General features: G+C 53.3%; 2 protein-coding genes and 1 non-coding gene across 6 annotated transcripts; 2 read left to right on the forward strand and 1 right to left on the reverse strand.

Moving 5' to 3' along the window:
• Positions 1-104: 104 nt before the first annotated feature.
• On the reverse strand, positions 105-9,687 carry PLPPR3 (phospholipid phosphatase related 3). Of its 4 annotated transcripts, none has more exons than XM_070793432.1 (7): positions 9,587-9,687; positions 8,840-8,960; positions 2,633-2,818; positions 2,417-2,558; positions 2,136-2,331; positions 1,743-2,046; positions 105-1,468 (listed from the first exon to the last, which is right to left on the reverse strand). In XM_070793432.1, exons 2-7 carry the CDS (start codon positions 8,912-8,914, stop codon positions 113-115), a joined length of 2,259 nt encoding a protein of 752 aa, XP_070649533.1. In that variant the 5' UTR covers positions 8,915-8,960; positions 9,587-9,687; the 3' UTR covers positions 105-112. The 4 variants fall into 4 exon arrangements, with proteins under 4 accessions (XP_070649533.1, XP_070649532.1, XP_070649535.1 ...); XM_070793431.1 differs by lacking the exon at positions 9,587-9,687 and adding an exon at positions 9,297-9,391; XM_070793434.1 differs by lacking the exon at positions 9,587-9,687 and having other exon boundaries at positions 1,743-1,916; positions 1,989-2,046; positions 2,417-2,522; positions 8,840-9,289.
• Positions 9,688-13,694: 4,007 nt separating this feature from the next.
• On the forward strand, positions 13,695-16,596 carry AZU1 (azurocidin 1). Its single transcript, XM_070793439.1, has 5 exons — positions 13,695-13,767; positions 14,054-14,210; positions 14,596-14,737; positions 15,549-15,782; positions 16,330-16,596. Exons 1-5 carry the CDS (start codon positions 13,710-13,712, stop codon positions 16,477-16,479), a joined length of 741 nt encoding a protein of 246 aa, XP_070649540.1. The 5' UTR covers positions 13,695-13,709; the 3' UTR covers positions 16,480-16,596.
• Positions 15,063-15,169, forward strand: LOC139184334 (U6 spliceosomal RNA). Its single transcript, XR_011567911.1, has one exon. It is a non-coding gene; the product is annotated as a U6 spliceosomal RNA (small nuclear RNA).
• Positions 16,597-25,147: the final 8,551 nt, after the last annotated feature.

Raw genomic sequence — 25,147 nt, forward strand, 5'->3', positions numbered from 1 at the left:
TCGGTCCCACCCCTACACCCAGTACTCCAGAAAGACTCAGACTGTGAGCTCTTCTCCAGGATCACCTTTTATTGTCTACCAAGACCCCCCTGCCCCACCCCCACCCCTGCCCTCAGTCCTTGAACCTGCGCGCAGCCTGCATCTTCCGGTAGTAGCTCTCGGCCTCGGCTTCCGCTGCTTCCCGATCACCAAGCGCTGGGCCTGCTTTTCGACGCAGCGTCGACTCCCGGCTGCCTGGTCCCAGCACACCATCGACTGCGCCCAGTGGGGGCAGCCCCTCACCCGTGGCCAGGTTGACAGTGGCCACGGCCCCAAACCGTGGCTCCTCCTGGTCCACGTCACTGACTGATGAGCCTGGGGAGATGCCTGGGGGCTTGGCCCCACCGCGGAAGCTGCGGGCCAGGTCCCCGAGCTCATAGCCACCCTCTCCCTCCACGACCTTGGCCCCGACTCCCGCCGCCTTCCACTCCCAGGGCCCATTACCCGCAGACAGGTGGACCACAGGGTGGTGGGGTGCGTGTGCATCAATGGTGACGATGCTGGCAGAATCGCGGTCAGACGGTGACCTGTACTGGGAGGAGTCAGAGCTGGCACTAGATGAGGAAGCCGTCTCGGCTGCCTTGGGGCCGGGTGCACCTGGAGCTTTGGACATGGCAATGACCTGCAGCAGCCGGGGCGGGTTGGCCATGCGGGGCTGGGCCGAGGCTGTGGCCACTGCTGCTCCACTCTTCTCAGCCATCATGAGCCACTTGGCCCGCACAGCTGCGCTGCTGTTGGGGGACAGGCCAGCTGCTGCCTGGGCCCCCTCCTCAGGGATATGAACCAGAGGTTGCGGTCCAGGCCGAGGCGGCAGGATAACGCGTGGCCCGAGCCCTGGCCGAGCCTGGACTGTGGGGTACAGTGAGGGAGGTGCTGGACCCCCTTCCTCCCCCTCCTCCTCCTCCTCCTCTTCTTCCTCCTCCTCCTCCTCTTCCTCCTCAGCCATGGGCTCTGCGGGTGCCCGCAGGTGTGCAGGGCTGCCCTCATCCGGTAGCCCCAGGCCTCGGCCCTCCAGTGACTTCTGCTTCCATTCACTAATGAGCTGCTTGGAGCGGGAGGCGTCCAGTGGAACATGGATGGTCATGTGGCGGCGGGCGGGGTCGTCTAGCGAGGGCGTGCTGACACGGGGCAGTGTGTGGCTGAAGGTCACCATGTTCTCCTTGCCCATGGGGCTGCGCGGGGCCAGCAGGTCCACATCCACACTGGCCCGCTTTAGGCTGCCCAGCGAGGTCTTGTCGCGGGCCACGGGCCGGGGCACACCCTCCAACCGGCTGGGTGGACCTAGCTCATCGGTGCTCACGGACTTGTTCTGCTGGTACACCGAGTCATGGCCCCGCTGGGTCAGAGCCCTTAGCGCGTCCTTAGTTGGCACCACGGCCACTGGTCTCTCTGCTGGTGGGGCCTGGAAGTTGCCCACTGCATGGCAGGCCTAGAGATGAGATGGGGACTGGGTGTGAGGCCTGTGGCTGGAGACTAGGGTCCCCACTGGGCCACAGACATGCCTTGGGGGTCAGAGAGGGGGAAGTCCACCTTTTTCCCCACAGGACAAATTCTGGCTTCTGGTTACTTTGCACATTTGGCAAGTCTGGGCTCATGAGAGTCTGCCTCCAGCTCCCAAGGGAGAAGATGGCAGCATCCCCCTGGGCGGGGGTGGGGAGGGGTGGCTGGCCTTCCCCCTCGGGCCTCCCTATTCGGCCCCTCACCAGGTAGGCCGCTATGCCAGCCCCAATGAGGAAGCCTGCGTAGACGTCCACCGGGTGGCTGCGGTACTGCGTGATCTGGGTGAGGCCGCAGACGCCCGCTGCAATGGCGAAGGAGAACACCAGGATGGGCTTCAGCAGCTTGGTGGTGTCCGAGATGACCGAGTTGAAGTACATCTGCCGGGGGACAGGTGGGTGGTCAGGGCAGTTGGTCCCTGTGGGGCATCTGGGGTGTGGGGCAGCACTCACCGACACGTAGACAGCAGCAAAGGCAGACAGAGTGGCATGCTGGGACGGAAACGTCTTCCTGTAAGAAACACCCATGTGAGCCCTAAGGCTCTGGGACCTGCCTTAGTTTCCCTACATGCTTGTTGGGACAGGGCCAGGCATGCTCACCGGGCAGACAGGATGGCATGGGTGTCGTGGCCAGAGCATATATCCTGTGTGATGTAGGGATTGGCCTCACACGATGTGCCCAACAGGGTGTAGTTGGGTTTGCAGACAGTCAGGAAGAAGGGTGCGTGGTAGCCCGTGGCCAGCTGGATCACGTCAGTCACCAGGGCCGTGGCACACAGGCCAAATACGTGGACACCTGTGGGGTGGGAGTGCAAGGGCCAGACACGGGAGCTGGGGCCAGACCCACCACCCTCAGTGTGCAGATGCCATGGGGGACTCACCTACAAAGCGCACCGTCCGCCGAAGGAAGGAGTTGAAGTTGCAGCCGCCGGCATGGATGCTGCCCTCGGGCCCACCTGGGCCCCCGCTGCGGCCCCACAGCCGGGACTGTAGACAGTACAGCATGCCCTCACCCACCATGATCTGTGGACATGGAGGTGCTCAGCAAGGCTCCAGCCGGGGGCCCACAGCCAGCCCCGCCCTGCCCTGGGACTCACCGAGGCTGCAGGTGCAGCAAAGGCCAAGCTGAGGAGCATGAGCAGTGGGATGAGCTCTTCACTTGTTTCCACGTAGGGCATGGACAGCGTGCGGTCGTAGCACTGGAAGCCCACCTTAGCTGGCTTGAAGAGGTCGGTCAGCTCCAGGAAGTAGAGGGACACGATGGAGGATGCCACTATGGGCAGCTGCAGGAAGAACGCTGGCCAGGGTCACACCACACTCATTCACTGAGTGAGTCATCCGCCCACAAATTCAGTCCCGTCACTGACTTGTCCACCCATCCGTGCTGTTCACCCACTGATCAGCTCATTCATCAACTGAGTCACCCACCACCCATCTGTGCATCTAACAGAGCCATTCGTGCACCCAAGATTAATTCGTCAACCCACTAATCACCCTATCAACTTCCAACATCCATCTATTCATTTAGTCATTTTCCATCCATCTGACCCTCACCCATCTATCTGCTGATCTTCCCTTCCTTCTGTCCCATCCATCCATCAATCCACCCACTGCCCCATCCAGCATTCATCCATCATCTTCCATTATGCATTCACCATCATCACCATCAATTCATCATCCATCCTTCCATCATCCACTCACCCACCTCTATCCATCTATCCCCTCATCTTTCATTCCTTCTATCCATCCACCCACCCACCCATCTAGCCATTGTCTTCCATCATCCATCCATCAATCCACAATCCATTCATCCATTTACTCATGCTTGCTTCCTTCCTCCATTAGCCCATCCATCCAGCCACCACCAATTAAACCATTTATCCTTTCATCCAAACACCCACCCCTGTCCATCAACTTGCAACATCTGTCCATCCATTTATTCATTATCTGACACTCACCTACTAACTCATCCTTCCTCCCATCTATCATCCATCCATCCATCCACTCATCTTTTCCTTCCTTTCTTCCTTACATTCATCCTATCTACCCACCTATCCTCCCATCCATCCACCTATCATCCATCCATCATTCCATTCATCCACTCATCCAATTATCCTTTCATCTAAACACCTATCCTCCACCCCCAAATTCCAACATCCATCCATCCACCCACCCTCCCTTCTATCCATCCATCCATATACACATCCCTTCTGCTGTCCTTCCATCATCCATGCAATCTACCGTCCATCCACCCCTCCTTCCTTCCTTCATGTATTCACCCATCCATCCACCATCCTTTCATCCACCCACACCTGCTCCCTTCCATCTGGCCACCCATCCATCCATCCACTCACTCTCCCATCCATCCATCTACCCACCTGCCATCCCCCCTCCCAAAATAAATCCACCATACATCCATTACCCATCCATTCAATCATCCCTCCATCCATTAACCCCCATCTATTCATTTATCCATTTTCTAACCATCAAACCACTCACCCATCCACCCATCTGTTCGTCCATCTACCCATTCTCCCATCCATCCTTCCATAAATTTCCATCAGCCATCTACCTCCATCTATCTATCCACCTACCTATCCATTCACCCATGATTCATTCCTTCCTTCCCTCCACTCACTCATCCATCCTTCCATCCACCCACCTACTCACCTGCCCATGCTTCCATTCATCCTTCTGCCCACCACTCATCTACCCACCCACCCTTCCTTCCTTCCATCCACCCATCCGCACATCCATCCATGAACCAACTATCCATCCACTTACCATCTATCCATCAACCCACACATTGAATCATCAATTTGTCCAAACACCCATCCCTCTATCCATCAACTTCCAATTCTTTCTATCCATTTATTCATTTCCCATCCATCAGCCCACCCAGCCAGCCACATTACCCTGCCATCCATCATCCTCCATCCTTCCTTCCACCCATCAACTTACCCACCCATCCACTCACCCATTGACCCGTCCCTCCATTAACCCATCCATCTATCATTCATTTATTCAAAAACATCATCCATAAACTTACAACAATTTTCCATCCATTTATTCATTATCCATCCATCTGACCACCCATGCTCCCATGTACCACCCATCTATCCATGCCCTGACTATTCCACCCACCTATCATCCATCTATCCATCTCTCAACTCCATCCATCAATCCACCATTCATTCATCCATCCACTTATGCCTGTTTGGCTGTTTCCTTTCATCCACCCATATATACACCTACTTGCTCACCCATCTATCTACCCATCCATTGACCCACTCACCCATCATGCACCCACCCACCCACCCATCCATCAACTCATTTATTCCCCCCAGTCAAGTGTCATCCATCCAGTCCACCATCCATCCTCCCTTTTTCCCATCCATCCAAGCAACCATTCTCCATCATTCACCGATCAATCTACCTTCCATCCATCCACTCACATTTGCTTGCTTCTTTTTTCATTCCTTCTACCCATCCACTTACCCACTCACCCATCCTTCCATCCATCCATCCACCCACTAATCACTTCATTCATTTCTCTCCAAGGCACCTTTGCTGCCTTGAACAATCTGGGAAGGGCAGACGGGCTCCTGCCTCTTGGCCTCTTCTCTCAGGGATGGATGGATGGATGCACTTAGACCTGCCTCTGGGGTCCTGCCCTCCTTGGAGACACCCTTCCTGGCTCCAGCCTGTTCATCTCTTCTGCTGCTATTTCTCCTCTGCACCCCATACCCCTACATGCCAGCTTCACACTAAGCCCCAGGAACATGGGTGTTGGGCCTGAATAAATGAATTTTTATTTATAAATGAATTCTTTTGAGTTGCTCATTCATACAACTGTCCTTCTGCACAACCTGATCATGTGCCCCCAGGTGATAGGCAGAGGGCACACGTGACGTTTTTTCTTGCTCAGAGCAGTTATGAGGAACAGGTGGGAGGTTGAGGTTCGGGAAAGCTGAGCTGCACCTGACCGAGTCACCAACAGTGTGCTCGAGGAGGGCAGCGGGGCAGGCTGTACACCACCACTCACTCAGCTACTCGTACTGCAAAGCACTGACTGAGCAGATTCCAACGGAGGCAAACCCTCCCAGTGTCCTCTGCCTCCCCTTCTGGTCCATGGGTCTCAACCTGACATATCCACTGGGGCCACCTCTGGGACCAGAGTGTAGGTGGGCCCCTAAGGGGGCTCAGCTGCCTTGGGAAGCTCCCAGCTCTATCTCTACAGTGCCTTGAGCGGGGCCTCCACCCTCCATGCAATCCTGGCTGGAGGCTTCCAGAGGGGAAATGCCAAAGTTGGGTGAGCTGGGTTTGAAGGAGCTGGGCTGGTGTCCAAGGAGCATTTATAGAGCACCTGCTGCATGAAGGCAGGAGGCCCAAGGCAGCTGAGTGAAGCAGTTCATGGCCACCTGCCTGGGCTTGCATCATGGCTCCTCCCCTTCCCTGTGCCTCAGTCTTCCGAGCTGAAAACAGGAACAATACAGTGGCCACCCCCCAGGATGTCTGTGTAGGACTGGACGAGCAAACACAGTCGAAGTGCTTAGCATCTGGCTCAGTGGGCAGATGGTGTCCGGCCACAGAGAGGGTTTAGCGTACAACTTAAAACCAGCAAATCTTTCCACTAGAGGGTCACGTTGAAGACCTCCCCCATGTCTTTCCAAGTCCCCGGCAAAGTGGCTGTAATGCCTGGCCAGCTCCCCCTGCTTCTCCTCCAGCCCTCTGCCCACATCTCCCTGCCAGATCCAGCTGGAAGCACCTGGTGGCAGGGTGGGTTAGGGGCAGAGGCCCCACTTCAGAGTCTGCCACTCCCTGAGGGTCTGTAAGTGCCTCCTAAATCACATCACCCACCTCTCACTGCTTCCAGAGACCCTCAGCTGAAAACCAGGAACCCCTCAGAGCATATCTGCCCCAAAGGAAAATCATTCACACACTCACAATGGCAAGCTACCGTGCTTGCTTTGGGGGCATGTGTATTTAAGAATGAATAAATGTAATACTGGGCTTCCCCGGTGGCTCAGACGGTAAAGAATCTGCCTGCACTTCAGGAGACCTGGGTTCGATCCCTGGGTCGGGAATACTTCCTGGAAAAGGCAGTGACTACCCACTCCAGTATTCTTGGACTTTTCAGGCAGCACTAGTGGTAAAGAACTTGCCTCCCAATCCAGGAGATGTTAAGGGATGCAGATTCGATCCCTGGGTCTGGAAGATCCCCTGGAGGAGGAAATAGCAACTAGCAACCCACTCCAGTATTCCTGCCCGGAAAAGCCCATGGACAGAGGAACCTGGTGGGATACAGCCCACAGGGTTGCAAAGAGTCTGACACTATTGAAGGGACTTACCACGCACACACAAACATAATGCTGGCAGTACAGGAAATGCACACCAGGGCTGGGATATGGCTTTGCACCTCTTGGGTTGGTCAAAATTCAAACATCACCAACACAGGTGCAGACACGACTATGGGGAAACAGGCAAGTGCAGGGGCCTCAGTAGGAGGAATTTGGGGTCTTTCCACACCCTGCTCGATAGAGATGCACAATGCAGACAAGCTCTGCATTCTGTGCAGGATGACACAGGCCAAAGAGTTTACAGTCTCCTAGTATTCTTGCCTGGAAAATCCCATGGGCGGAGCAGCCTGGTGGGCTGCAGTCCACGGGGTTGCTAAGAGTCAGACACAACTGAGCGACTTCACTTTCACTTTTCACTTTCATGCATTGGAGAAGGAAATGGCAACCCACCCCAGTGTTCTTGCTTGGAGAATCCCAGGGATGGGGGAGCCTGGTGGGTTGCCATCTCTGGGGTCGCACAGAGTCGAACAGGACTGAAGCGACTTGGCAGCAGGAATGTTTGTGAGACATCAAGACTAGGAACCCCCCAAACGCCCAACTCCCTAGGGCTGGCACTGGAGTACTACAGGGCAGTGAAAAATGATGGGGCGATGGTAAACAAAGATCTCTGCTAGAAACGCCAAGGGCAGGGACTTCACTGGTGGTCCAGTGGCTAAGACTCTGCACTCCCAGGAGCCCAGGTTTGATCGCTGGTCAGGGAACTAGATCCCACATGCTGAAACTAAAGATCCTGCATTCCACAACTAAGACCCTGCCTGAAGCCAAAAAAAAAAAAAAAAGGCTGAAGGCAGAACCTGCGTTTCTACAGGTGGTGGGGAAAGGGCTACATATGGTGAACTTGAATGGGAGGCTGGCTGTAGTCCTGTCGGACTCTTTGCCACCCCACAGACTGTAGCCCACCAGGCTCACTGTCCATGGTGATTCTCCAGGCAAGGATACTGGAGTGGGCTGCCCTGCTCTTCTGGGAATCTTCCCGATCCAGGGATTGAACTCACATCTCTTACTCTCCTGCACTGGCAGGCTGGTTCTTCACCACTAGCGCCACCTGGGAAGCCCAGGTGAAAAGTGAAAGGCTGGGTGAAAGGTGTTCTGGAAAGGCACACAGGTGAGAGTAGTGGGAAGTTGGGAGAAACTGAGGGTGAGGGGCTGCCTCCGTGTGGCCTGTAGAACACTGAGGAGGAATAACCTACTGTAATAAGGATTCAAATGCAAACTTGAAAAACTAACCAGGTTTTCGGCCTGTGGGGGAGGTAACCAGCTGTCTGGGTGACCCTGCTCAGGGTAGGGTTGGGTACTATCTGCTCAGGTCCGGGGGACTTCTCCACCCACGCCCAGTCTGGGCCCCTCACTCCAGCCGGGTTTCCTGGCCTGGCGAGCATTGTGGCATTGTGGGTAACCCAGGTTCTGATCAGGTGGATTCGCCTCACCAACCCTTCATTAGCGCTCAGTATGTGCCCGGTGGCTGCACTTACTATCTTATTTTGCAGCACTCCTAAGGCCCTCACTACATGCGGAGCCTGTTCTGTCAGAGCTCAGGGAAGTGCACGAGCCTCCACGATTAGCAGAGGAGGAATTTCAATTCAGACACTCAGGCCTCCGGCCTTCACATTGCAGGAAGACATCATATCTATACTGCGCGCCCCACTCCCCGCCCGCCCACCGCGCCCAGCACCTTGCTCCAGCCCCTTCGTGTGAGCTGCTGACCGGAACCCCGGACTGAAGATTCCGCCTTGAGCATCTATCCAGCTCCCGCAAAGCCTAGAACATTCTCTTGCAACTCCTACTCGTCCTGCAGAGCCCAACTGTTCTGACCGCCCTCCCCGCTGCCCCACACACCCAGGTCCCTGGCTGTGCTCGCCCCGGTCCCTCGGCGTGGGGGTCCCGAGGGCCGGCTGAACGGAGGCCTCTGCCCCGCCCCCACCAGCGCGACCTCCCCCCAGTCACCTCCACGAAGTAGAAGCAGGGCAGAAGCGTCATGCTGTCCTTCGGGCTTTTATTCTTCTCCTTGGTTGAGATCATCGTGCCCGGGGCGCCACAAACCGTAGTTGGAGGGGACAAAGCCGCGCTGGAGGAGGGGAGGCGCAGACTGAGCCCTGGGGGACCAGTTGCCCGGCGCCCGCGGAGGAGGGGCGGGCCGGGATGCGCAGAAAACGCCCAGGGAAACTGAGGCCGCGAGGCGGGGGCCGTGGCCGCCCCTGGCGCACTGCGGTCCTGCCCAACCCTCCGGCTGCCTCCCCGGATGGAGGAGCCGCGAGAGGGCTCGGCAGAGAGGGCGGGGTCGGCCTGGTCGAGAGCCTCCGGGCTGGGGTCCCACCCGCGAGTCAGGGCTGGGGCCTCCAGGACCCCGAGGGCCGGAGCCGGTGGAGGGGTGGGGTCCGCGCTCCGCCCGCAGGCCCCTCACCTGGCGCGCCCGCGCTCGGAGGGCGGAGCTGGCGGCGGCGGGGGCTGCGGCGCGGCTGGCACAAAGCCGGCCCCGCCCCCGCGGGGGCGGAGGGGGGGCGGGGAGCGAGCGGCCCCGCCCGGCCTGAGACCCCGCGCCGGGCGGCCTGGAGGCTGCGCGAGGGGCGGGGGCTCTTTGTCTCGGCGCGTCGAGGGCGCCGCGCGCGTCCGTCGCCGTCCCCGCCTCCCTGCTCCGCGCCCTCGGTCTCTGGGTCTCTCAGATCTACGTCCCCCGCAGGAGGGAGCACGAACCGGGCTCTGCGGGCTCTTCCCCTCCCGAGCGGCTCAGATGGTCCCGGGGAGCCCCATCCAGGCTGGACGCGGGCGGGATCTCCGGGTCTCCCGCGTCTCTGCCCCCCTCCCCGGTACGCGTTTCCATGGCGAGTTCCCTGAGCGCCCGGGCCATCGGGAGACAAAAGAAGCTGGGGGTGGGGATGGGGGCGCTGTCTCACTCCCGGGCCCGCGCCTCGCCCACCTGCCCTGCATCTTCCCTCAGCCACTCGGGGTCCACCCTCCCCTGGTCCGACCGCGGCCCCTCGCCTGGCTCACAGCATCCGAGGCGCACAGGCCGGGATGCTCCGCGATGCTCGCGGGGAGGAAGGGCCCTCGTGGTGAATTCACGTGAGGCTCCTTAGGCAGCGCTTGCTGTTTGCAGGTGTTTCCACAGTCATGAGGGGTGGGGGCCAGCTAACCGTCGTTTAACAAGTGGGGAAACAGGCCCCCGAGCACTTAAATCACTGTCCACAGTCTCCAGGCCCCAGACGGCAGAATTTTCTTCGGCTCATTTTGTTCACTATCTCCTATACACCTAGCTCGGTACAGTCTCGGGGGAGCCGTCGAGAACCGAGACAGACCCTCAAAATCAGTCCCGCGGTTAAACGTCCAGTTGGATGGGGGTGGGGTGGGGGAGGGCTGCGCTGCCGGAGAGCCCAGTGTGTGCAGCCGGCCATACTCCAGACCCTTCCTGACTGTGGCCTTTCTTGGGTTAAGAGAATCAACTCCATGTGTCTTCAAAGATGATCCTCCGTGTGGTTAAGGGTGGGGTCCAGAGAGCTGATCCCACCGGGGCCTCAGTTTCCTCACCTGGAAATGGGCATAACAAGATGGCTTGGTGTACGTGACACATTTGGCATGTCTGTCCCACCTCCCCAGGCCTGATGCCCACCTGGACTCCGTTTCTCTGCCAGGCAGGGGCAGAGCCTGGGCTGGACAGCCGTTGGGAATCGCTGGTGTTGAAAGGTGACCACAAACTGTCCTCTGGAGGTAGGAGGAAGGGAAATGGGGCAATCATGTTTGATGCCTCCTGGGGGCTGGGCAGAAACGAAGGGATGTCCCTGGAGACCTTCCTGACAGCTTGGGGAACCAGGAGAGAGTCTGGGGCAGTATCAGGAGGGGTGGGGGGCTTCTTCCTCCTGTCGATCCCCAGTGGTGGAGAGGGAGTGAGGTCCAGCTCTGATGGTACATGGCCCAGCAGCAGCCAGGGGTGAGGGGTTGGCGGGTGGGGGGGTGACAACTTGATTCTGGGCACTAGGGAGCCATGGCAGAGTTTAGAGCAGGCAAGAGGGTGGAACACACTAGGTGCTGCTCAGAGACTCCTGAACACATTAATACACTTGACGCTCAACACAGCTCTATGGGGGGGGGGGGGTGTTAATGTCCTGCTGCACAGACAGGGAAACTGAGGCCCAAAACGGGGCCCCTGAGGTCACCCAGTAGGAAGGGATGGACCTCTGGACCCTAGGGTCACCCAGCTCAACCGGCTGTGCTCTGAGCAAGACAGCAGCTGGGTCCAAGGAACGGACAGGGTGGGTGGCATGCTGGGGACTCGGGGCAGGGGGTAGGAGGGGTGCATGGGTGGGATCCTAGGAGGGTGGAGATGGGAAGCAGTCTTCGGGGGCGGACACTGAACTGGGGTAGGATCCGGTCCTGGGGGCCATGCTGGGGACACGGCTCAGCTGTGGGACCATAAACACAGCAGTGATCAGTCTGAACCCGAGGACCCCACCATTTCAGCAAGGCGGAGGACCCTGAGGCCTAGCACAGGACCCTGACACCTGCTCCCTCCACCTTCCCCAGGACTGCCCTGGAACAGCCCCCAACAGCCCCAGACACCAACTGGTGATCTGAGACGTGGGGTCCACCACCAGTCCAACCGCTTGGTGTCACCTGTCAGAACACTTCGCTGATGGTCCAGTTGTTAAGAATTTACCTGCCAATGCAGAGGATGTGGGTTCAATCCCTGGTCCAGGAAGATCCCACATGTTGCAGAGCAACTGAGCCCATGTGCCACAACTACTGAGCCCAAGTGGTGAAACTGGTAAAGCCCATATGCCCTAGAGCCCGTGCTCCACAAGAGAAGCAACTGCAGTGAGAAGCCCCCACAATGCAACTAGAGAGTAGTCCTTGGCTCACTGCAACTAGAGAAAGCCCGCATGGCAGCAAAGACCCAGCACAGCCATAAATAAATAAATAATAAAAGCTGAGGTGTCAAAAATAAGTAAAATTTTTAAATTGATGTGAAATTCACGTGACATAAGATCAGCCATCGTAAATTATACCATCCACTGGCTTTTGGAACATTTAGAGTTGTGCAACCACTTAATTCTAGAACATGTCCCCCAAAGAAACCCTGTTTCCTTCAGCTATTATTCCCCTAACCCCCTAAATCCACAGTCCCTGACAACCAGGAACCCACTCTCTGTGTCTGTGGATCGAACTGTTCTGGACATTTCCCATCAGTGGAATCACACCCTGTGTGTCTTTCTGTGTCTGCTTCTCTCACTGAGCATCGTGTTCTCAGGGTCTGTCCACGTGGTAGCAAGTGTCAGGGCTTCACCCCTCTTCACAGCTGAGGGATGCTCTCATGTGTGGAGGGACACGTTTGTCTGCTGAAGGGCATTTGGTTGCCTCCAACTCCTGGCAGCTGTGACTCACACTGTGAACATGCGTGTGCAGGTTTCTGGGCCCTGTTTTCAGTTTTCCTGGGCCTGCACCTTGGAGTGGAGCTGCTGAGTAACAGGATAATCCAGTGTTTGAGGAGCTGCCTGGCTTTCCCTAGCGGCTGCAGGGTTTTGCATCTCAGCCAATGTGTCTGAGTTCCAATTTCCCACCTCCTCACCAACACTGTGTTTGTTCTGCCCTTTTCATCCTAGCCATCCTAGTGGGTGTGAAGTGGTGTCTCGCTGTGGTTTTCATTTGCATTTCCCTGATGACTAATAATTTTAAGCATCTTCATGGCATGTTGGCTGTTTGTGTATCTTGGAAGAGATGTCTATTCAAACCCTCTGCCCATTTTTAAGTGGATGGTTTGTTTTTGTTGTTGAGCTGTGAGAGCTCTTTATATATTCTGGATATGCAACCCTGTCTTCCTCCCCGCTTGGCCTCATCTCTTGCTCAGGTACTGGATGCCTAAAACTTCTGAAGACCCTACTTTGAGGCCAGAGAAGGGCAGGCAATGTCTCCAGAATCTCAAGGCTCTGGGGGCTCCACGCACCTGCCCACTATATAGATGCACAGACTAAGGGCAGGTGAAGGACCCAGCCACGTACCTACAGATAAAAATCCTGTAGGTAAAAAGCTGGCCACAAAAGGCCACAGAGTGTGTGATTCCACTGATGGGAAACGTCAAGAACAGGCAAATCCACAGGCACAGAGAGTGGGTTCATGGTTATCAGGAGTTGGGGGATGGGGTGTGACTTCCCATAGCTACTTTTTTCTTTTGGGGTGATGGAATGTTCTAAAATTCGGGTGATGGCTGCATAACTCTGTGAAGATACTGAAAACCATGAAACTGCACACTTTAATTCAGTGAATTGTGTGGTACTTGAATTATATCTCAGTAAAGCTGTTTAAAAAAACAAACAAACAGGGACTTCCCTGGTGGTCCAGCAGCAAAGATTCCACGCTCCCAATGCAGGGGCCCAGGTTCAGTCCCTGGTAGGGGCACTAGATCCCGCACGCTGCGATTGAAAGATTCCCACATGCCCCAACTAAGATCCGGCACAGCCAAATAAATAATAAAATAAAAAGCAGTAAAGAACACACACACACAAAGGCAGCAGGACTCAATCCCAGACCAGGTGGGCAGTGGTGGGCCCCGGTGCTCAGGCTAGGAAGCTGGGCAGAGCCACGAGTGGCAGCTGGGTGGTGGCCTGACCCACACTGAGGGGTGGCCCAGTATCCAGAGGGGAAGACAGAGGGTGCAAGCTGGCACTTGGAGGATCCAGGCAGGTTCCAGGAGCAGCCAGCTGGGGAGGTTTTGGGCAACTTCCTCTGCTCCCGCCAGGAGGGGCTGGGCCTGGGCGGGTATGCGCTAACGGCTGAGGCCCCAGGGTATAAGGGCGCCCTGTCCCCAGCCACCCTCAGCAGCCCCGTCATGACAGCACTCAGACTCCTGGCCATGCTGGCCAGCCTGCTAGCAACCTCCAGGGCTGGTGAGTGCTCACCCCAGGCCGGGCGTCCGCATCTGTGCAGAGGTTCAACTGCAGGGGACAGGCCTGGGGGAGAGGGACTGGCGGGTGCTGGCCCCAGTTTCCCAGACACAAGGCTCAGGGAGGGACAGTGAAGCAACCGAGCCCAGGCCACACAGGCAAGCTGGCCCCGACCAGCCTGGGAGGGTGGGGACCTGTCCTTTTAGGGAACAGGAGTGCGGGAGGCTGGGGTCTCCCTGGGTATGGGGCTGAGACTGGGAGGCTGCAGCACACCCTCCTCTCCCCCCAGGCTCGGCCCCTCTGGTGGACATAGTGGGAGGCAGGAAGGCCCGGCCGCAGGAGCTCCCGTTCCTGGCTTCCATCCAGAACCAAGGGAGGCATTTCTGTGGGGGCGCTCTGATCCACCCCAACTTTGTCCTGACAGCGGCCAGCTGCTTCCAGAGCCGGTGAGCCGAGGGCCATGGAGTGGGCAGGGGGGCTGGGAGAGGGAGAGAGCTCAGGGGGGTTGGGGGAGAGTGGGGGGGTGGGTGTGCCTCGCAGGTGAGGAGGGGAGGGGCTTGGCAAGGGGGGCTGGTCTTAGGAAGGGTTGAGGGGCTTAGAGAGGGAAATGGGGCCCTGGAAACAGAGTGAGATGCAGCCACAAAAGGAGGATGGACAGAGGCCTGACTATCACTGATGTCCTTCCTCTGGCTCCCGGGCCGCGAGCCAGCAGGCTTGTAATTTCCTACCTTATTTGCAAGCCTGCCCCTGTGTAAGTGCCCGCCCAGTGGTTGTAGAAGGCTGGGGGCTTCTGGGGAAGCCCAGCCTGGTATCTGCCCCCGCTGCTCTTAGGAACACCGGGATTGCCACCGTGGTGCTGGGTGCCTATGACCTGAGGCGTCGCGAGCGGTCCCGGCAGACTTTCTTCATCAGGAGCGTCAGCGAGAATGGCTATGACCCCCAGCAGAACCTGAACGACGTGCTGCTGCTGCAGGTGGGAAAATGAGCAGGGAGCTGGTGTTGGCCTGAGGGGCTAAGTGGGGACAAGCCATGTGCACAGAGCCTAGTGTGTAAATCGTACAGCCAAGTGCACAATCCACTTAGCCAACCTCTGGATCCTGGACACTGAAGTTGTTTCCAGATGTTTTTGTTATGACAGAATCACAGTGAGTTTTTGTGCATATTTCTTTGTGAAAGTTTTCCCAGAGCAGCCACAACAGCTAGGCCAACTTACTCTCCCACTAGCAGAATTTAAAACTGCCCGTTTCGCCACATCTTTACTGACACTGCATATTATGATTTTTTAAATTTTTCTGCCAGTGCTCACTTTGGCAGCACATATACTAAAATTGGAATGATACAGAGAAGACTAGCATGGCCCCTGTGCAAGGATGACATGCAAATTCGTGAAGTGTTCCATATTTAGGAAAAAAAAATTTTTTTCCTGCCAATCCTGACGGAGGATGGAGGGTGGTGCTTTGTTTTATCTGCATTTCCTGGGCGAGCTCTTCACCTTCATGGTCTCTCAACCACGTTTGCAGTAAGGACCATTGATTCCTTCTCTGGAGGAACCAGAGGCCCAAAAGGTAAACTCATTTGGCCAGGAGCCTGGTGGGCTACAGTCCATGGGGTTGCAAAGAGTCGGACAGGACTAAGCGACTTCACTCACTCACTCCACAGCAGATTACTGCCTAAACTGGGGTTTGAACCCAAACTGCTTTCCAGATCAGAACTCATGTTGCTGCCTCTCTGGCTCCCAGCTGGCCCCCAGTTATGCCCTCTCCTGACCCAGTTTCCCTCACCAGCTGGACCGTCAGGCCAACCTCACCAGCAGCGTGGCGCTGGTACCACTGCCGGAGCAGAACGCCACAGTGGAAGCCGGCACCGGGTGCCAGGTTGCAGGCTGGGGCACCCGACGGCGTAGGGGGCGTCTCTCCCGAGTTCCAAGGGTCCTCAATGTTACCGTGACACCTGCAAACCAGTGTCGCCCCAACAACGTGTGCACTGGCGTCCTCACCCGACGGGGTGGCATCTGCCAGGTACCCGCTGGGTGTTATCTGGTGTGGGCTCGGTGTGGTGGGGGAGGAGGGGTCTTGAGAGATTGTGAGCTCCTCTTGGGGGAGAGAAAGCAAGTTCAGAACTCACCCTGGGATTAAGTATTCAATTAGAACTAGATGTTTCAAATATTGGAGCCTGAGAAACAGTATTTATTCAACTCTGCCTGCCAAGCCCTATGCTGGGGGCTGGAGACACAAGAGGGAACAGGAGAGACTGCCCTTCTGGAGCCAGGAGCTCCCATAGCTTGTGCTTGAAGGGCTTGGGCATCAGCTATTAAGACAGGGATGTGGAAAAAAAAAAAAAAGACGGGTGTGCAGCAGCCTGGGGCCTTAGGAAGTTGAGGAGATGGGGGCGGCATTTAAGACCCGAGCTGCGAGCAAAAGTAGGAAAAAGCACAGGCAGAGGAACAGCACGTAGAAAGGGCCAGGGGCATGAGCAGCTTCTGTGGGTGGCAGGGGTGGTGTTCTGGGCAGGAGCGGGGTGGAGGGCTGGGCCTCGGGCGCCCTGACCCTCCTGCCGCCCTTACAGGGGGATGGCGGCACCCCTCTCGTCTGCAACGGCCTGGCACACGGCGTGGCCTCCTGGTCCCGGGGGCCCTGCGGTAGGGGCACCGACTTCTTCGCGCGGGTGGCCCTCTTCAGGAACTGGATTGACTCAGTTATAAACCAGCCGGCCTGACGGACCCTGCCCAGCCTGCAGGGGGCGCTCCGCAGCCAGAGCTCAGCCCCGACCTGCACTCTGCCCCACCCCGGCCCCCGCGGTTGTGACTCTAATAAAGGATCTGTCCCCATTCTGCCCACGGCGCCTGACTCTGCTCTTTGGGGGCGGGCGGGGGCTGGGGGCCCAGTGCCAGGACCTCTGCCCACAAGAGTGGCATCCACCCCAGGGGTCTCCACTCATGGAATCTGATCGCGGTCCTGGGAACCAGGGGCTCTCGTGACCTCCACTCCACAGAGGCAGCACCGAGGCTCACAGAGATTGGGTGACTCCCCTGAGGCCACACAGCCAGAGCTGGGCTCTGAACCCACACCTGTGAGATTACAGCCCCCACGAACCATCTGTCATGTTGGTGGGGAATACAGTCACCCCTGGGGCTTTCCTGGTGGCTCAGATGGTGAAGAATCTGCCTGCAATGCAGGAGATGTAGGTTTGATCCCTGAGTGGGGAAGATCCCTGGAGAAGGGAATGGCAACCCACTCCAGTATTCTTTCCTGGAGAATCCCATAGAAGGAGGAGCCTGGTGGGCTACAGTCCTTGTGGTTGCGCAGAGTGGAACAGGGCTGAGCGACTAACAGTTCACTGTTACCAAGGCTTAGTGTCTGCAGGGGCTTGGCTCCAGGACCCTCATGGATGCCCAAATCCCCAGATGCTCAAGTCCCTTATATCAAATGGTGTCATATTTGCAAGTGACCTACATACATCCTCTGTGCACTTTATATAATACAATGTCAATGCTGTGCAAATAGCTGCCTGCCTACAGCAAATTCAAGTTTTACTTTCTAGAACTTTCTGGTAAATTTTTTTCCAAATATTTTTGATTTGTGGTGGGTTAAATCTGTGGGTGTGGAATGTGCGACCACTGAGGGCCGGCTGTATATTGTACAGCGAAGTCAAGAAACACATGAGAAACTGGCTTTAGACTGCCACTTGAATCACAGAAAGATAATGAGCCTAATATGAAAGGAACTAAAATATAAACATTAAACAATAAATATAATTATATAATGATGTATAAAACATAAATATACTTGTATAAAGAACCTATAAAACATAATAAATATAACTGTATAAATGATACGTAAAACTTAATACATATAATGTATTAAACTAAAATAAAATTGTAAATCACAGACTTCCCTGGGGGTCCAGTAGCTAAGACTCCATGCTCACAATGTAGGCGGCCTGGGTTCAATCCCTGGTCGGGGAACTAGATCCTACATGCTACAACTAAAACCTGGCACAGTCAAATAAATAAATAAATATATTTTTTTTTAAGTTAAATCTTACATTATATATTAGTACCAATTACATATTATACATGCATTTTAAAAATATACTTAGGAACTTCCCTGATGGTCTAGTGGTTAAAGATCTGCCTGCCATTGTAGGGGACACAGGTTTGATCCTTGGTCTGGGAAGATCCCACATGCTGAGGGTCAACTAAGCCCCAGTACTGCAAATACTGAAGCCCAAGCACCTAGATCCTGTGCTCCACAACAAAAGAAGCCACCACAATGAGAAGCCTGAGAAGTGCAACAAAGAGTAGCCCCCACTCGCCACAAACCAGAGAAAGCCTGCATGCGGCAACAAAGACCCAGCACAGTCAAAAATAAATGAACAAGACATGAAACGTTATAAAAATACCTGGGGAATAATGAATCAATATTAGAAAAACTAAGATCATGACATCTGTGGTCCCATCACTTCATGGCAAATAGAAGGGGAAAGAGTAGAAGCAGTGACAGATTTTATTTCCTTGGGCTCCAAAATCATTGTGGACTGTGACTGTAGCCATGAAACTAAAAGATGCTTGCTCCTTGGAAGAAAAGCTATGACAAGCCTAGACAGTGTATTAAAAAGCAGAGACACCATTTGCTGACAAAAGCCTGTATAGCGAAAGCTATGGTTTTTCCAGTAGTCATGTATGGATATGAGAGTTGGACCATAAAGAAGGATGAGCGCCAAAGAATTGATGCTTTCAAATTGTGGTGCTGGAGAAGACTCTTGAGAGTCCCTTAGACTGCAAGGGGATTATACCAGTCAATCCTAAAGAAAATCAACCCTTAATATTCATTGAGTTTATTTGTTTTTCGTAAGTTATTGATGAAATTCACATAATATAACATTCACTTTTTTTAAGTGTGTAATTCAAAATATAACTAGTGTATTTCACTAGGCTGTGCAGCCCTCACCATCCAAACCTCGCTATCCAATTCCAGGACATTCCATCACCCCAATAGAAGCCCACTTCCATCCACATCACCTCCCATCTTCTCCCCCACCCCATGACGACCAGGAACCCAGTCTCTGTGTCTGTGGATCTGCCTGTTCTGGACATTTCCCATCAGTGGAATCACACCCTGTATGTCCTGCCTGCTTCTTTCACTGAGCATCATGTTTTCAGGGTCTGTCCGTGTGATAGCATGTGTCAGGGCTTCTCCTCTTCTCAGGGCTGAGTGATGCTCCTGTGATGTGTAACCATCATCTGTGGATGGTCATCTGGGTTGGTTCCACCCTGGCTGTTGTGAAGCCGGTTGCTATGGACATTCATGTACAAGTTCTACTTGAACATTGATATTTAGTACCATGATTTTACCAGGAGGTGTATTGGGGCTTCATAATGGGTCCTCTTTACAGAGGGGCAAACTGAAACCCAGAGAGAAACGTGTGTCTCAGGAGCCCAGAACAGTCCAGGGGCCCCACCTGTTCATTGTTCAGATGGGGAAACTGAGGCCCTGGGGGTTGGGGTCCCAGAGCAGAGGGTCCCAGCTTGGAGCCCCAGACACTGACACCCTCGAGGATGGAGTGTTTTCCTTTCTTAAAGAGAGAAGAGCAAAAAGAGGCAGAAACTCTGAGGATGAGCCTCTCTCCCTCACCCTCCCTGGATCCCAGGTGTGTCGCTCAGGTCTGCTCGGCCCCCTCCCAGCTCCAGTTCCCAAGACCGTTGTCTGTTGCGCCAGCCACAGTTGGAGTAGGAAGGGGACAAAGCCGCAGCTTCTAGCCCTGCTTCCTCTCCACCCATGGGCCTGACCCCCAGAGGCCCCAGAGAGTTCCTCCAAGTTACGGCCCCCAGTGCCCCCAGCTCCCCACCCAGGCCCACACTGTCCCATCTTCCAGACCAGCCTCTGCCTTCAGGAAGCCCCCGAGTCCTGCGCTCACCTGCCGGCCCCCATCCCAGGCCTGGAGCAGAGAGGCGGACCCCAGGCCATCCTCCTGTTGTGACCGATGCCGTGAATGCCCCCTGACTCTGAGAGGCTCTTTGGTGGGTGAGAGCTCCCTGCCAGGACCTCCTGGGCCATTCTCTAGCAAAGTTATGTGTGTGTGTTTCTTTTTCTTTCTTTGGTTAAAGATTTATTGAAATGTACTTCACATACCATACATATAATTCACCCACTTAACAATTCAGTGGCATTTAGTACAGTGACTGGATTGTGCAACCACCACCTCTAATTCCAGAATATTCCATCACCCCAAAAGAAGCCCCATCACCATCAGCAGTCACCCTTCTTCTCCCCAAGCCCCTGACAACCAGGAACCCACTCTCTGTGTCTGTGGATTGGCCTGTTCTGAACGTTTCCCATCAGTGGACTCACACCCTGTGTGTCTTTCTGTGTCTGCTCCTCTCACTGAGCATCGTGTTCTCAGGGACTGTCCACGTGGTAGCAAGTTTCTCCTTTTCAGGACTGAGTGATGCTCTGTGTGTGTGTCCTATTTCATCAGCTGACAGTTCATGGAACTCTCTTCTGTATCCGGTGAATCAACCCCTGACATGGGGATGTTCTCATCACCCCCATCACTAACAGATGGGGAAACTGAGGCTCAGAGAAGTGGTGTGCCCAGCCCAGATTCACAAAGCACAGCAGAATGTGAACCCAGGTGAGGGACTATGGAGCCTGGTGTGACAGGCTGGCACCTCTGCTCACCGTGTGCCCAGCACCCTCCTATGCTCTCATTTATGCCCCCTCCCACTGTCAGCCCTGGGGAGGGACTATGACTACCATCACCCCACTACTGTTCAGTTACCAAGTTGTGTCCGACTCTTTGCAACCCTGTGGACTGCAGCACACCAGGCTTCCCTGTCCCACATCATCTCCCGGAGTATGCCCAAGTTCATGTCCACTGAATTGGTGATGACATTCAACCATCTCATTCTCTGTTGCCCTCTTCTCCTGCCCTCAATCTTTCCCTGCATCAGGAAAAGTTGGTTTCCCGATGAGTTGGTTCATCACATCAGGTGACCAAAGTATTGGAGTTTCAGCATCAGCATCAGTCCTTCCAATGAATATTCAGGGTTGATTTCCTCTAGGATTGACTGGTTTGATCTCCCTGCAGTCTAAGAGACTCTCAAGAGTCTGCTCCAGGACCACAGTCTGAAAGCATAAGCATAACTCAATGAAGCTATGAGCCATGCAATGTAGGGCCACCCCAAGACTGAGGGGTCATAGTGGAGAGTTCTGAAAAAATCTGATCCACCAGAGGAGGGAATGTTAAAACACTCCAGTATACTTGCCGTGAGAGCCCCACCTCACCATACAGGTGGGGGAACCGAGGCACTGAGCAACCAGCCTGCTGGACCAGAAGGAGCTAGTCTGCAAAGATGCTCTTGTTGAAAGAGAAAATCCTGTTCTGAAAGCAGAGAGCACAGCAGCCCTGGGGTTCTGTGGGGACACGTCAGAGCCACACCCAGAGCTGTGGCAGACGCCCTGCAGGAGGACCTGGGGACCTTTCCCAAGTGACTGGGCTGATGCATGAATTAAAAATGTGTCAGCAATACAGATGGCCAACAGGCACACAAAAAGCTGCTCTACATTGCTAATTCATAGAGAAATGCAAATCAAAACTACAATGAGGTATTACCTCACATCAGTCAGAATGGCCACCATTAAAGTCTTCAAGGGACTTCTCTGACAGTCCAGTAGTTATGAATCTGCCTGCCAAGTCAATTTTGAAAAAGAAAAACAGAGCTGGAGGAGTCAGGCTCCCTCACTTCAGACTATACTACAAAGCTACAGTCATCAAAACAGTATGGTACTGGCACAACAGTAGAAACATAGATCAGGAGAGAACAGGAGAGAAAACCCAGGAATAAACTCATGCACCTATGCCAATTAATCTATGGCAAAACAGGCAAGACTATACAATGCTGAAAAGACAGTCTCTTCAACAAATGGTCCTGGGAAAACTGGACAGCCACATGCAAAAAGGAAGTCAGATCATTCTTTACATCTATACCCAAAAATAAGCTCAAAATGGATTAAAGACCTAAATGTGAGACCAGATACTATAAAACTCCTAGAGGAAAACATAGGCAGAAAATCCTCTGACATAAATTACAGCAGCATCTTTTTTGATCCATCTCCTGGAAAAATGGAAATAAAAACAAATAGATGGGACCTACTTAAGCTCAAAAGTTTTTGCATAGCAAAGGAAACAAAAAACAAAATGAAAAGACAACCCACAGATTGGGATAAAATATTTGTAAAAGTGTGACTAATAAGGGATTAGCCTCCAAAATATATAAGCAGTTTATGATGCTTAACAGCATCAAAACAAACAGCCCACACAAAAAATGGGCAGAGGACCTGAATAGACATTTCTCCAAAGAGGACATAAAGATGGCCAACAGGCAGGTAAAAAGATGTTCAACATTGCTAATTATTAGAGAAATGCAAATCAAAACACCAGTCAGAATGGCCGGCATCAAAAAAACTACAGGGACTTCCCTGGTAGTCCAATGGCTAAGACTTCACGTTCCCAATGCAGGGGGCCTGGGTTCAATCCCCGGTCAGGGAACTAGATCCCACATGCTACAACTAATGATTCCACATGCTGCAACTAAGACCTGGTGCAGCCAAATAAATAAATAAATGTATTTTTGAATTCATAACAAATGCTGGAGAGGGTATAGAGAACAGGTACACTGTATATACAGTGTACATACCTGCACTGCTGGTAGGAATGTAAACTGGTACAACCACTATGGAGAACAGTATGGAGGTTCCTTAAAAACTAAAAATAGAGCTACCATATGACCCTGAAATCCTACTCCTGGGCATATGTCTGGAGAAAAACATTATCTGAAAGGATACCTGCACCCCTATGTTCATAGAAGCACTGTTTAAAATAGCCAAGACACAGAAGCAACTTAAATGTCCAACAACAGAGGAAAGGATAAAGAAAATGTGGTGTATATATATATATATAACATATGTGTATATATATATAATAGAATATTACTCAGCCATTTAAAAGAATGAAATAATGCCATTCACAGCAACATGGATGAACCTAGAGAGTGTCACACTGAGCGAAGTGAAGTCCAACATAGAAGGAGAGACACGGTATGACAGTCCTTACATGTGGAATCTGCAAAGCAACGATACAAACCACTTACTTACAAAACATAAAAAGACTCACAGACTTAGAAAAGGAAATTATGGTTGCGAGGGCAGGGGGAGGATAGTTAAGGGGTTTAGGAAGGTCATGTACACACTGCTGTATTCAAAATGGAAAACCAACAAGGACCTATTTTATAGCACATGGAACTTTACTCAATGTTATGTGCCAGCCTGGATGGGAGGAGGGTTTGGAGGAGAATGGATACATGCATATGTATGACTGGGGCCTTTAGCTGTTCACCTGAAACTACTACAACATTGTTAATCAGCTATGCTGCTGCTAAGTCGCCACAGTCGTGTCCGACTCTGTGCGACCCCATAGACGGCAGCCCACCAGGCTCCCACGTCCCTGGGATTCTCCAGGCAAGAACACTGGAGTGAGTTGCCATTTCCTTCTCCAATGCATTAAAGTGAAAAGTGAAAGTGAAGTCGCTCAGTCGTGTCCGACTCTTAGCGACCCCATGGACTGCAGCCTACCAGGCTCCTCCGTCCATGGGATTCTCCAGGCAAGAGTACTGGAGTGGGCTGCCATTGTACCCAGATACAAAACAAAAAGTTAAAAGTTCAGGGAAAAAAATTCATGGTGCATCCATACTAAAGCAGTTTATGTAGGCATTAAAAAAATAAAATGTCTCAAAAAAAAAAAAAGAATCTGCCTGCCAATGCAGGGCTCACAGGTTCAATCTCTGATCCACTGCCGAGGGACAACTGAGCCCTGCTCCACAACTACTGAGCCCAGATGCCTAGAGCCCATGTTCCACAAGAGAAGCCACTGCAAACAGAAGCCTGTGCACCACAACTAGAGTAGCCCCCTCTTGTCTCAACTAGAGAAAAGCCTGTGCACAGCAATAAAGACTCAGCACAGCCAAAAATAATTAACTTTAAAAAAGTCTACAAATGGGTCTGCCCTAGTGATCCCGTGGTTAAGAATTCGCCTTGCAATGCAAAGGACATGGGTTCAATCCCTGGTCAGGGAACTAAGATCCCACATGCCTTGGAGCAATTAATGCCACACACTGCAACTACTGAGGCCCCACTCCACAACTAGAGAGTCTGTGTGCAGTAATGAAAGATACCACATGATGCCACTAAGACCTGACACAGCCAAATAATTTTTTTTTGAAGTCTACAAACAGCAAATGAGGGAGAGAGTGTAGAGAAAAGGGAACCCTTCTACACCGTTGGTGGGAATGTAAATTGGAACAGTCACTGTGGAGAACAGGATGGAGGTTCCTTGAAAAGCTAAAATTAGAGCTACCATATGATCCTGCAATCCCATTCCCGGGCACACACCCAGACAAAACTAGAATTCCAAAAGATATATGCGGCCCTATGTTCACAGCAGTTCCATTTGCAATAGCCAAGACATGGAAGTAACCTAAACATCCACTGAGAACAGAATGAAGCTGTGGCATGTGCATACAATGGAATACTACTCAGCCATAAAAAAGAATGGAATGTGCCATCTGCAGCAACATGGACGGACTAGAGACTCTCAGACCGAATGAAGTGAGTCAGAAAAAGAAAGACAAGTACCACACGATATCACTTGTATGTGGAATCTAAAATATGACACAAATGAACATATCTACAAAACAGACATAAAGAACAGACTTGTGATTGCCAAGGGGATAGGAGGGTGGGGAAAGGCTGTACTGGGAGTCTGGGATTAGCAGATGCAAACTAGTATAAGTAGGAGGGATAAACAACAAGATCTTACTGTAGAGCGCAGGGAATTATATTCAATATCCTATGATAAACTATGATGGAAAAGGATATATATACATATATGTATAACTTAGTCACTTTGCTGTACAGAAGAAATTAACACAATGTTGTAAATCAACCATACTCAATAAAATTTGGAAAATAAAAGTACGTTGGCAGAGATGGGGCGGCCGATGCAGGGGACCTCAGCGGGCAAAAGGCAGAACAGGCTGTTTCTGCCTCGGACGATCCTCCCAGACACTAGATCTTTCCAAAGGGGGAAGTGTGACTTGGCAGGAGGGACCTGGAGTCTGTGGGACCCCCACCCAGGACGCAGATCCTGACTCCTTGTGGGGGCCCCACATAAGCTCCAAATGCCCACCAGTACACAATAGGAGGGACAGGAAAGGCTGAGCAGCTGCCCCAGAGCCGAGGAGACACAGGAGGGCTCCTGAACCAGAGACGGGTGATTGTGACATCCAGGCAACCTGTGGAAGAGATAACATTTGTGCAAGACCAGG

The sequence above is a fragment of the Bos indicus genome, chromosome 7 (assembly GCF_029378745.1).
Source record: "Bos indicus isolate NIAB-ARS_2022 breed Sahiwal x Tharparkar chromosome 7, NIAB-ARS_B.indTharparkar_mat_pri_1.0, whole genome shotgun sequence".
In the NCBI taxonomy this organism is placed as follows: domain Eukaryota; kingdom Metazoa; phylum Chordata; class Mammalia; order Artiodactyla; family Bovidae; genus Bos; species Bos indicus.

What these genes read in the sequence shown, in the direction of transcription:
- PLPPR3 (XM_070793432.1), bottom strand. Translation starts at nt 8,914, where the DNA reads ATGATCTCAACCAAGGAGAAGAATAAAAGCCCGAAGGACAGCATGACG. An exon ending in CCTGCTTCTACTTCGTGGAG is followed by an intron (nt 2,819 to 8,839) that starts GTGACTGGGGGG and finishes TTCTTCCTGCAG; the next exon opens with CTGCCCATAGTGGCATCCTC. An exon ending in CTGGCATAGCGGCCTACCTG is followed by an intron (nt 1,469 to 1,742) that starts GTGAGGGGCCGA and finishes TCTCATCTCTAG; the next exon opens with GCCTGCCATGCAGTGGGCAA.
- AZU1 (XM_070793439.1), top strand. Translation starts at nt 13,710, where the DNA reads ATGACAGCACTCAGACTCCTGGCCATGCTGGCCAGCCTGCTAGCAACC. An exon ending in ACGACGTGCTGCTGCTGCAG is followed by an intron (nt 14,738 to 15,548) that starts GTGGGAAAATGA and finishes TTCCCTCACCAG; the next exon opens with CTGGACCGTCAGGCCAACCT. An exon ending in GACGGGGTGGCATCTGCCAG is followed by an intron (nt 15,783 to 16,329) that starts GTACCCGCTGGG and finishes CCGCCCTTACAG; the next exon opens with GGGGATGGCGGCACCCCTCT.